This window comes from Trachemys scripta, chromosome 2, assembly GCF_013100865.1.
Source record: "Trachemys scripta elegans isolate TJP31775 chromosome 2, CAS_Tse_1.0, whole genome shotgun sequence".
NCBI classification, from domain to species: domain Eukaryota; kingdom Metazoa; phylum Chordata; order Testudines; family Emydidae; genus Trachemys; species Trachemys scripta.
The window spans coordinates 113,720,073-113,733,138 of record NC_048299.1 but is presented as its reverse complement, the minus strand read 5'-3'; the positions used below and the strand labels follow the sequence as shown (position 1 = coordinate 113,733,138).

Sequence of the window (13,066 nt, the reverse complement as noted above, 5' to 3'; positions counted from 1 at the left end):
TAAGGTGGCCCGGGAGTCCTTTAAAGTATCCAAGGACACATCGGTGGATTCGGCAAACAGTTTCTGACCCTCAAAGGGGAGGTCCTCAACCACAACCTGCACCTCTCTTGGGAATCCTGATAGGTGGTGCCAAGATGCCCGACGCATGACCATGGAGGTTGCGATGGAGCGTGCTGCTGTGTCCTCAGAATCAAGAGAGGCTTGGAGGGTTGTCCTTGCGATGACAGAACTTTCGGAAATGTTGGACTTATATGCTTCTCTCTTGTCCTCTGGAAGATTTACAATAATAGATGACATTGTAGAAACCAGGTTGTGTGTGTATTTTGCAATCAGTACAGAGTAATTAGCAATTCGGAACTGCAAGGTGGCGGAAGAATAGGCTTTGCACCCAAAGAGTTATAGCCTCTTCCAGTCCTTGTCGTAAGGGGCAGATCTAGACTGTTGCTGTTTGCCCCTCTGATTTACTGCCTCCACGACCAGTGAATTAGGAGTGGGGTGGGTAAAGAGAAATTCAGACCCTTTTGCCAGCACGTACTATTTTTTGTCGGACCTTTTGCAGGAAGGAGGGGCTGTGGCCAGATGGTTTTCACGGGGTCCATTATGGCAGTGTTAATTGGCAGTGTGATTTTTGCCGATGGGAACGCCTGGAGAATGTCTGCTACCCTCTTGAAAAGGTCTGAAAGGACTTGAAGTCATCCCCCGATGTGGGGGTGGTGGCATGATTGTTTCATCTAGATGAAATATGTGTAGGTGGCCCGGTGTCTCCTTCAGATGTATCCTCCTGCTCTTCTGGGCCTCCTCATGCTGAATCCATTGGTGAGGAAGAGCGGGATGTTCTGGAGACTGGTGGGTTATGCGGTCTAATGTTCTGGGCCCTAGAAGTGGCCCCTGGGTCCCAGTATGGCAAGTTCGGTAGGAGGGCCATAAGGAGGTGGCAGCCAGGATTGGGGCTGCCAGGCTTGCGTGTCTACCAGTGGCTGGTGATGTGAGGGTCCAGCTTTAGGAGCGGAATGGCGAGGAATGTACAGTCCTGAGTCGTCATCCTCCTCATCATCACTGGAGAGAGGTGTCGCTGAAGCCCCTGGGGTGATGTGGCTTGGTTCGCATCTCATGGGGGTATCGTCGGTACAGAATAAGGGGGTCCCTGGCGTAGAAGAAACTGCCAGGTTCGCCTGTCTGGTGAAAAGTTGCGGTACCAAGAAGCTCGGTGCTGGGGATGGCAGCGCAGTCTGAGAGGAGAGGGTCAGAACTATCGTGCCGAGATCTTGCTGAGCTGTATCTGTGCAGCAGGTGGTGCCATTACACTGGTCAGTGCTGGGACGTTCTTCAGCACGGCTAGTGCTGAGCTAGGCTTTAGATCATGTACCTGACTGAGAGCCTGCCCGTACCAGTCCTTGGCTCCTCAGGAAGTCTCGATACCGGACGTTCCCGGTGCCTCTCGGTCCGAGGCTCTCGGTGCCATCAGTACTGGGGCAGATTTTTCACCAGGAAACCGTTTCTTTTTAGGTGGATCTCACTGTGGCGATGAATGAGACCGGTGTTTGGTCGCCTTTTTAGGGACAATGTCCTCAGAAGCAGTCTTGGTAGTGGAGCCCTGTCTGAGGCTGCTGCTGGCGACTGTTGGTCAAGAGGCGCCCTGGACTCTAGATCGGAGGCTGGCCTGAGATATTTCTCCATCATGAGTAATTTAAGTTGGAGGTCTCTGGCCTTCAGTATCCTGGCAGTCAGTTTTTTACAATGAGGACACGTTTGGGGAATATGAGTCTCTCCGAGACGGCGAACGCACTGAGCATGGCTGTCTGAAATAGGTATTGATAGCCTGCAGGTCAGGCAGCATTTAAATCCAGGCGAACCAGGCATGACTGAGGAAGGTCCAGCTCTGGAGAAAAACAGGGTAGCCCATTTTAAAGCAGTCGTCGTTGGCGGAGGCCCACCGAGTGGCGGGAGGGGGGGAAAAGCTACACTAATTTTTTTTTTTTAATATGGAAGAAATTAAAAGTAATGTTAACCGAAGTCAACTAGAATTGAGAGGATAAAAGAAAAAAGGAAGGAATATGATCTATCTATGGAGTTGAAGGGGCGCTGCTGTCGCCCTAACTCAAGCCAAGGGCGGTAGAAAAGGAACTGGGAGTCGGTTGGCTGTGCATGCTAGATAGCTGCTCGGAGCAGCGTGAGATGGCTGCTGCACATGCGTGGCTAACCGGGGCACTGCTGCTACAAATCTCTGATTACAAGCGCAAGGCACCAAGACACCTATACTGGAGCACCCACAGGGACACTCCTCGAAGAACTCTTTGTTATTTGTTACGTAAGCCCCTGAGCAAGGAGGATTGGAAGCAATAGATCTCTCCGGCTTCTTCTGTATGTGAAGTGGGAAAACTGAAGGGGATCCTATGATTTGCAAGACGGTTTCAATTGTTTATTTGTCACTTGTTTTGATGTAATCTCATAATGTGTTTAAAGTTGTATTTGTGATAGATTGTCACCCTTGGGGTGCAGTCTGGGAGCTGTGGGGACTGTGGCACCCCTCTAAGACACACAACTGGGTTGGGGAACCAGCCAGCCTCACCCAGGCCCTGTTATCCCCCAACACAACAGCAGATGGTGCCACTCACCAAACTGTGCTGCCCGAGTGGGATCTGAGTTACTACAGAGAATTCTTTCCTGGGTGCTGGCTGGTGAGTCTTGCCCACATGCTCAGGCTTTAACTGATCGCCATATTTGGGGTTGGGAAGGAATTTTCCTCGAGAGCAGATTGGCAGAGGCCCTGGAGGTTTTTCGCCTTCCTCTGCAGCATGGGGCATGGCAGGGCCGCCTGGGGAGTGAAGGGGGGGGCAAGTGGGGCAATTTGCCCCAGGCCCCTGGCCCCAGAGGGGCCCCCATGAGAATATAGTATTCTATAGTATTGCAACTTTTTTTATGGAAGGGGCCCCCAAAATTGCTTTGCCCCAGGCCCCTGAATCCTCTGGGTGGCCCTGGGGCACGGGGCACTTGCTGGAGGATTCTCTGCACCTTGAGGTCTTTAAACCACGATTTGAGGACTTCAGTAACTCAGGCATAGGTTAGGGGTTTGTTACAGGAGTGGGTGGGTGAGATTCTGTGGCCTGCGTTGTGCAGGAGGTCAGACTAAATGATCATAATGGTCCTTCTGACCTTAAAGTCTATGAGTCTATGAGCAGACACGGGCCAGTTTTCCAGCCCCCCAGGCACGCACCCCCCTTTGGAGTATAAACCCAAAATTATACCATCTTGCACTGCACAGGGATCTGTACAGTGTAACTCATTAATATGTACAGTGTAAGCTCATTAATATGTCTGCCCCCCCATGTGAAGAATGTGTTTTATGTTTAAACAAAACCGCAAACTAAGCCTAAAATACTAGAAAGATTGGATATGACTTAGCAATTTCTCATCCTGACTGATGATACAAGCAGGCTTGCAGATTCTCAAGGCACAAGCTGCACTTGCTTTGCAGCTTGGGCTCCTCACCCCCATTCCAAGTCCTTTTCCTTACGAGCTTCTCTTAGGTGTTGAGTTGTGGGGGCGTGAAGGACCACAGATGAGGTCACTCTCTGCCTTATATAGCTTTAACATATGGCAGGAACCCTTTGTTCTAAAAACAGTTCCCAGCCAGTTTGTGGAAAAATATAGGTACCCAAAATGGAGATTAGTGTCATGTGGTCCAGTCACATGCCCTTGCATGCCCTGCTGATTCATAGCAGCCATTACTTACAGGCTGTCTGGAGCGTTCTCAGGAAGGCTCACCAGGTAGGGGATAAGCTTCTCCTAAGGCCTATTGTTTCTTCCTACTGGCCCATTACCCTGAATAGGCCCTTCTCCACCTACTATCTAGACTGGAAGCATCTTGCCCAGTGGGCATTGCCCAGGTGTAACTACATTTGAAATATAGATACATAGTAAATATTCATAATTTTAGATACAAAAATGATATATGCATACAAATAGGATAATCATATTCAGCAAATCATAACTTTTCCTATCACACCTTACATGATGCATCTTATACAAAATGCATCATAAGTATGCCATAATCATATCATAATAATATTACTAGGATGAATATGGGGTGTTGTGTCACAGTATTATTTGAAGATACTTTAAATTCTGTTTCTATGAGTGATGTTCTACTTATCTGAAAGGCTATGGGAGAACATCAATATATGAAGAGGCATACACCATGGGGAAAATGGGTCAGTTTGTTCTGATAGTCAGTGAGCTCAGATCAGGTAGCTGCCCCAGATGGATAAAGAAGGCAGGGGCTCTATCAGAGGCTCTTGCTTTGTTCTGGGCTTTCAGATTAGTGCAAGAGACTAGAAGCTATCATAGCTCATGTACAGTTTGTGGTTCTACTTTCATTTTATTACTCAATTAGATGTTTGTCTTTTTCTCTACTAAAAAGTGGGAGTCTTTGGGAACCTGGTAACACAACCAAGTATCCAGTGAGTGGGAAGAAATACCATTATATTCAGCTGTTGCTAAACTATGTTGCTGCTTCATTCACAGCATATCTAGAATCTGTCCCTTCCTGTCTATTCCCCCTGCCAGAGTTCTTGGCCATGCCTTACCAACACAATCTTCTCTCTGATCTTCCTGAAACACATTTCCCCTTCTTTACAGACTATCCAAACTGTTATCTCCAAGCTCTTCTTCCTTGCTTGCTGCTCCAGCTCTTTTCATGTTCCTCCACTCATACCACATCCATTTCCTCAATAATTTAAAACTCATCTAGATTATTAAAGCTCTGCAGAGCTCTACCCTATGTTTATCTCACCATTAGTCACCTGCCACTATGGCAAGCATATTTAGTATGAGATCCTGCTTTTGCTTGCTACATAAGGAGCCATGCGCACCTATGACACTACATACAAATGTTAATGTAATAAAATAAAATAAAATAATAACAATAATATCCACTTTCTTTTATTCAAACACAAATGGAAGACTCACCACCAAGTCCAGACAGCATATCATGTTAGTGTTTTAACTAACCAATATTTCTTCATATGTAACTTTTTGATGTATATACACTTTAGATAATAAACCAGAATACTTATACTTCTAATAAAGTGTGAGTTATTTCATTAATTACTTAAAATACATGTGAGTTAAACAAAAAAGTTGCACAGAAAAGTGTTTCCACATGAATGGCATATATAAATAATTCATATATATCTATGCAGCAGTGTCTTGCTGTATATATTTGTACCTCATGAGGGATGTAGTCTGGTGGCAACTTCTCCAGCATCTCATCAGCAAGACGCTGTACCATTGCTTCTCTGGTTTCCCCTCCTCCACTGCCGCTGTCTTTAGGCTGAATGCTAACTATTGTGCTTAATGTCTCATTAGCCATATTAGTCTGATAAGTTATGTCTGCATTAGGGTGAAGTCCAAATACCTTAAGATAAAAAAGTATACAATAAGAAAAAAAATGAAGAATTATGTCTAAAAAAAATAGAGTGCTCTTGTTAATACACTATATTGATTTTTTAAAATGTATCAGTTAATAGTCTACACAAAGGAAAAAGACAAGGAAGCAGATCCTTAGATGATGTAAATCAGCATAACCTCATTAAGGTCAATGGGGTACACTGATCTAAATCAGATAAGCATCTGGATCAAGTTATACAAAAAACTCTTAACATGTAAGCCCTGAATTAATGTGCACCCCCTAAAACCAGCCAAATCACCTTCTCCATTTGTTTCAGAAAATGCTTTACTTGACCTATTCATTGTAACAGAAAAGTTTCTAGCGACTACAGTACTGACTACTTCAATATCTTAGTCATGTGAAAGATATGCACATGTATGGTATTGTACAAGTCATAAATATTAGTAATTATGATGTTTCCTTTATCATTACTTTTCCACCATTTTCCGTTTCTGACCCCCCTAAATTGTCTTCCTTTCAAATTTTCTCTTTTCTCTAATATATTTGTTAGGAGTGGTACTGGTGGATCAGGTTTCTAAAACATGGACAATAAAAAACAAAACCCACACTGTATACCGTATATATTTGAAAGCACCCATACAGATTTTATGAACAGAGATATAATCGGGATGTGTTATGTTTATCTATTTCTGGTTTTAAGTCTTTTTTTTCCCTGGCTTTGAAAACTTAATTATTTTATTTAGTCTGAAAGAGGTATAGCATGAGCAGTAACCTATGCCCGCCGCTGCTTCAGTCCCGACCTAAAAACAGCAACCATAAAAAATAACAACAGTTCAGACTTCATGCTCATTCAATCTTTGCATTCTCTGCTGAGACTATCAGTAAGTCTTTAACTGTCCATTTGGATGGTGATTCTTGTACACCGGGAACTGAACTGTGAACACCAGCTCATTTCATATACAGAAGACACTTCTAATGCTTAGTAATTAATTACTCTAAGAATAAAAGGCATAAAAATGATTACGTTTAATATTGTTATGCTTGCAACTTTAAAAATTCAGAGACAGATCTTCAGCTGGTGTAAGTGCATCAAAGTCAATTGAGCTGCACCAGTTTAAACCACCTGGGAATCTGGCTCTGAAAGTGTTATTGTTATAGACCAGGGGTGGGCAATCTATGGCACGCATGCCAAAGGTGGCATGTGAGCTGATTTTCAGTGGCACTCACACTGCCCAGGTCCTGGCCACCGGTCCGGGGGGCTCTGCATTTTAATTTAATTTTAAATGAAGCTTCTTAAACATTTTAAAAACCTTATTTACTTTACATACAACAATAGTTTAGTTATATATTATAGACTTATAGAAAGAGACCTTCTAAAAACGTTAAAATGTATTACTGGCACGCGAAACCTTAAATCAAAGTGAATAAATGAAGACTCAGCACACCACTTCTGAAAGTTTGCTGATCCCCGTTATAGACCCAGTTCTGCTTGGAGACACAGTGTGTGCACACAATTCCCATTCAATTAGGCTCCAAGTAGGATTTAAAACATATTTCACAGATAGGACTTGTACAGTTAATACAACCTACGTATTTAGAACTATTAGAAATATGTGAAAGAGTCAATGCACAGTATTACATCTGTATGACTATCATGGAATACAATAAACATTTGAAGATTAAAGATGTTCATGATTTTTTGACCTCCTTTGTTGAAGAGAGTGAGACTCTGGGCAAAGGAATCAGGATATGGCTGGCAGGAACCATATCATCTTTATCATTTTAAAAACAGAAAAGCTTCATTTTTGCTATAGAGAATTAGTAGCAATGCCTTTGTCCTAGTTCAAAACAAGAGAAAATGTCTCCCTTTGTGTATGTAAATTATAGTACTTTACTGAGGACTAAATTCATCCCTGGAGTAACTTCACTGAAGTTAGAGAAGTTACGCCAGGGATGAATTTGGTCTTGTGTGCATCTTCGTGCATGCATGGGAGAATAAAGAAGAAACAGAAAACACAGTAATATTATCCTGGGGCAGTTCAGTGTCCTTAATCCTCCTGGACACTAATCTAGAAACCTAATTTAAAGGGAGTTTTGGGTGCATAAGGAATCCAGAATTGTACCCCTTAGTTTTTCAACTGACTGGAGTTAAAAATCCAGCTGTAAACAGTCCACACCCTCCTGTCTGAAATCTAAGTGCATTTCAAAGGGATTTCTGAATTCAATAGCCCTCTTCAGAAGACAGTGTTTATTCTGATTTACTAATGCAAAGGTTGAATTTCATCAAAGGAGCAATGATACAGCAGTCAGATTTATTCAATCTGTCTTTCTTAACCAAAAATGGAGATAGGATGAAACAAAAATTATACTGTCTTGACTAATACAATATCCTTCTTGGATCAGAGAAGACTGAGCTTAAAAGGTCAGGGGTTTCCAAAAGCTATTCAAAAGGAGTTTGGAGTGACAGAAGGACTTTGTCACTTTCCTCGTGACCTGTGAGAATCTGGGTCAGTCTTTTGAAGGAGAAAGAGATCTTTGCATATTCAGGGTTTGATCCTACACCGCTGAAGTGAAAGGCAAAACTCCCATATATAAAAAACACAAATCTGGATTGGCAGGCACCAAAACACTGAGAAAATAAGCCCCCAAATTCTGAAGCAGGCTTCAAAACACTGAGGAAAAGCAGGTGCAGGAGCCAGAACTGAGATCTGGGAAAGAGCTGAAGCAGACGGGATGCAGTTCCTGTGGTGACCTGCTTCACTATGATCACAATGGATCCACTGGAATGTTGGGAGAGCAGCATTTACACTCAGCTGGGGAAGGTGCACATCAGCCAGTAAGGAGTTTGGCTTGCCCTTACCCTGCTACTGCCACCTTAAGGATCCAAAACCTTCATAGCTAAGGGAGTTGCATTAAGAAGCTAAGACCCAGAAATGAGAATCCTGGACAGATGATGGGTCAGAATCTCACCCAAAATCAATGGAGCTAGGGGATCTGACCCAGTATCTTTAGAGAGATGTTTTATCCAGAGCTTTTCCACAGTTGCTTCTGTCCCTTCAAGAACTCAGACGATGTCATCTATTTTTGCAGCTCTTTTGCAGAATCCCGATAGTACATGCTGTATGTTTGGAAGTACCTTTGTGGTTTCCTTTCTTGGAATTAGAAGAGGAACCTTCAGTTCTGGATTATATCACTACAAAGTAAAAGTTAGGCTTTGCCTACAATGGGCTTTTTGCACAGGATAAACTGCACTGGTCTGAGCCATTAGTGTAGTTACGCTGCACTGTGCCTACATTAAGTTTACCTCATTTTCAAACCAGAGAGAACCAAACTGGTGCAAGTCACTTTTTACACTGGTACAGTACAATTACACTAGAGATTTGTGCCAATGCAGCTATCTCAGCACAGCTACATTAGCTTAGAAAAACACCAGTGCAGACAAAGCATTCATGGATCAATCCATCAATGCTAACCTGCATGGAACTTGGAGGGAGGAGCCCAGGTTGCAGAAGGGAAGAGTTTGGAGGAGGCATCAGGAAACCAATCTGTGTGCACATAGCTAGGATGCTTACTGCAGTTGCAGGATCTCTGCAAACAGTTCTCTTAATAAAGAGCCAGTTTAGTTTTACAAGTATGGAGTCCTTTCACGTTATTACTTAGCATGTGGTGGTCGTGCATGAAATAGTCTCAGAAACAAGTCTGTATATTCGGTGCACTTTAATTCCAATAAATGTTATCTTCAGAGGCATTTGTAAACCTCATAGTACATCCATTTTTATTTCAACTTCAACTAACAACTCCCTGTCCTCAAAATGGAACAGGCCCAGATGATAACAATGGCTTGTTAAGTGAGAACAACTGTTTTCATTTTCATAACGTCTGTTGTCTGAGCTCTGCCCTGTTCCATATACGGATGATTTAAAAAGTCTAGCGCTTTAATTAGTATAATTCTCTTAATGCTTTAAAACTTAAAACATTTTTACCTCAGGTGTATCAACAATTGGCAGCTGCTCTATGTGCTGGAGATAGTCTTCAACTGTCTTGCCTTTTGGAATAATGTAACCTTTGTAGAAGCAAAATTTGTCAGTAAACATACTCTCTCCAAACCACACTCTGGCAAATGTATTTAGCAACATTTTGTCAAGGTCGTCTGTTACACGGCCACCATACTGTACTTCTCCAAGCATATAGCGAACACAGCTCCAGTTCACCCCACGCTTAATGTCAACATCATCCAAATGATTCTGAATAAACTGCACACTGGCTGCAAAGTCTGCTTGGTTAAATTCATAAGGGATGTTCCAGCCCAACGGACCAAACTTTCGTCTTTCCTAATGGAGGAAGATGTTTAAAAGGGTGAAGTTTAGTAACAGAATTTCTACGTATACAAGCATTTGTGAAATATACTAAAAATGCAATAATCCACCCACCATCAATGGAAATTAAAGGGACACTGAGCTTGATTCTAACTGTGCTTACTCCACTGACTTCAATAAAACTATACTTGATTTACACTAGTGTGAGAACAAAATCAGTCCCAGGATTAATTAGCTGGAATCTTATTTTTTTAATATAATACACAGGGAGAGGCAAAGGAGCACGTATTACAAATGACTGGATAGAAATATTTTCATAATTGTTTTTAAAAAGTTCAATGACAGCCACCTGATTAATTCCTGAAAAAATCTTTCATGCAGGGTGAAGGTGTATATTATCCATTTTCCTCTCCGGTGTCTCCTGATGGAGGGATATGATCAGTGTGGGCAGGTAAGTTCAGTATTGGGGGTATCTTTCAATCTAGGGGATGGGTGAAGTTTTTTGTCTTTTCTCATTTTATATGTCCAATTTTGCCCACCACGTTATTTGTATTTAACACAGCTTTCAAGTTCTTAATTATATTCTCCCTTATAAAATATGGTTTATAGTGTAACTGTAAGACAGTTAATTAATAACCTGAACAGTTGTATGTAGAAATGCCACAGCATATAACAATGGTTTCCACTGTGGCATATTGCTCACTTCCAGCTGTTCCTGAGTAATAGCAGAGTATGTCCGCTTTAAACCAGCCTTTACACCTAAATAAATAAATAAATAAAAATCACATTGTATTAGTAAAAAAATGTATAGTATCCATATCTTGGAGTTTTAAGATTGATTTAGGTCTGTTGTAGCAGATTGCCTTCTATGAGAAATGATTATCCCAACACAGAGTATATGCTTTTCTATATTCTGAACAACCATTTTGAATCACTGAACTATTTATTCATTTTGACACAATACCAGTCAAATTACATTTTAGATATTATGCTTAGAGGGGACAGGCTTAAACCAAAACATTCGATCTAAAATGTGAGAGTGTCAAAAATTCAAACACAGCTCCAGAGCAAAAATTTTTTTAAACAGACTGACCCTACATTGCAAACCTTGCAGTGTTGGAAACCAAGATCCTAGTCTAAATTTTGTAGTGGAAGCCCATTTCTAATTATGACACTTAAACATTACCATCCTAAAATATGAATTTGTCCACAAATGAATTTGTCCTCATACAATTTTTTTTTTCTCTTTGGAGGAAGAATTGAGAACCTAAACCAGAAACTTGGGTAACTCTCCTTGTGAGTGAAAATATCTGGGCTCACTCCATAAATCAAACCACGCTGTCTTTCAGACAGATCAGAAGCAAAACATTTAGAATTCTTACTAACTCACCAGAAATGTAAATAGTGAAATAAGAGGCTTAAATGACTGAGGGATCAAATTTGACCTTGGATACATATTCTCAAGCTCCGACTGACTTCAATAATTGAAACAAGCTGCAACACCTACATATAAATGAAAGGCAAACTATTGCACAGTGCTATGGTAGTTGAAGAAAAAGGACTAGAGAATTGCAAGACAGCATTGCAATCTAGCACTCAAATAAGCCTAGGTTTGACAACCGCTTCCTGCCCCTGACAGGGTCTGGTCAGCTCCTTTCCCATCTTATCCCAGCAGCAGGCATTAGGCAAGTGGCTTCTTTAAAGGAACACTAAGGGGTAAGCCTCTTGTGCACTCCCCTGAAAGATTCTTTCTTGTGCTAGCAAAATGCCGTTGGGTACCCACACATGGCTGACAAAACTCTGCTCCCCTTCCTGCACGTCTCTCAATAGAGGACTGACTTCGTCCCTAAAACACCAAGAGCCAGACTGTAGTTGGCTGTTGCACATGTGCGCGAAGAGGAGAAGGCATAAACAGTCTTTCCTCAACCTTGCCTCCCTGCCTCCAGTCCAGAGATCACCCACAGTTGCCATTCCTGCACTCTCCTGAGCACAGGGACTGCCCCCTGTTAGTACCCCTGTGATGCAATCCACTCATAGACAAAGCATGACCATGGCTTAAGAGAGGCTCATTCGAGTGATAAACCTCTGCACTGCCTCCACGCATGCCTTGGTCTGAAAGGCAGAGTCTGGCCCTGAGTGAGAAGCTGAGGTTTGAAAAAGGATGTATTGCTGAAAAAATTCACCATAGCAAATAGGCTGCAACAGGCAGCTCTCTCGAGATCTTCACTATGGCTTAATGACATGTTTTCTGTGAATTTAGTAAAAAGCAGGAACTCAATAGCAACAGTATAAGGGAAAGGACCTATAGGATTTCATATACTGCATGCACATCTCTACACTTCACATTCTCTTAGCCACATGTAAATGAACCATGGAAACAAACTGATCTGCAAAACAAAACTAACAATAATCATTGTATGTACACTGGGGAGGAAAACATCCATGTGACATATGATGTGATGATCCTCATTCTCATTCTGATTCTCAATACACAGATTCAGGAGACATTCACCTTCCCCAGCAGCTGCACTGTTCCTCTCTGCTCTTTCCCCTTTCTTGGTTAATTTGTGCCAGTGTCTTTTTCAGCACGAAGGAGGTTAGAGATAATGGAATTGCCAAGTACAGCAGTGTGAAAAAATCTACACCAAAGCATAGGTTCTGGAAATAGGGGTGCCGGAGGTGTGGCAGCACTCCCTGGCTTGAAGTGGTTTCCATTATATATAGGGCAGACAGTTTTGTTCAGTGGCTTTCAACACCCCCACTATGCAAATTGTTCCAGCACCTATGTACCAAAGTAAAATTATATTAAAAGTTGCCAAAATTTATGAGAAGCGAGAGAGTTAGCCTTCAATCTATTTATTAATTTGTGTTTTCTGAAGAAACAAAAGGTGATATTTTTGCGGGCAAAAAAATATAGATATGTGTGAAAATGGTAACTGTTGCCTTGAGACAAATACAGTAACTCCTCACTTACCGTCCTCCCGCTTAACGTTGTTTCGAAGTTACATCGCTGCTCCATTAGGGAACATACTCGTTTAAAGTTGTGCAATGCTCCCTTATAAAGTCGTTTGGCTGACTTTACAAGGGAGCATTGCACAAGTTCCTCTTCTCCACCTCCTCCCCCTCCCTCCCTCCCAGCGCTTCCCCTGCCACCAAACAGCTGTTTGGTGGCACTTAGGACTTTCTGGGAGGGAGCGAGCGGGGAAGCTGCCCCCCCACCCCCGGCAGGCAGGGCCACCTGGAACGCAGGGGTTTTAGGGGCTGCAGGGCTCTGGACTAAGGGGGCCAGAGGGCCCTGGCCTGCAGCTCTAAAGCCCCTTTCGGAATGCAGCCCTGAGAG

The 13,066-nt window shown here is 42.5% G+C and overlaps 1 protein-coding gene across 1 annotated transcript in view; it reads right to left on the bottom strand.

Moving 5' to 3' along the window:
- The window catches only part of LOC117871746 (dynein heavy chain 5, axonemal-like), a 276,629-nt gene that overhangs the window by 36,420 nt on the left and 227,143 nt on the right, over positions 1-13,066 (bottom strand). The window contains exons 58-60 of the mRNA XM_034759511.1: positions 10,364-10,485; positions 9,394-9,741; positions 5,228-5,416 (exon numbers count right to left, since the gene is read on the bottom strand). Coding sequence (XP_034615402.1) covers positions 5,228-5,416; positions 9,394-9,741; positions 10,364-10,485 — 659 coding nt within the window. The remainder of the gene's footprint in view (positions 1-5,227; positions 5,417-9,393; positions 9,742-10,363; positions 10,486-13,066) is intronic.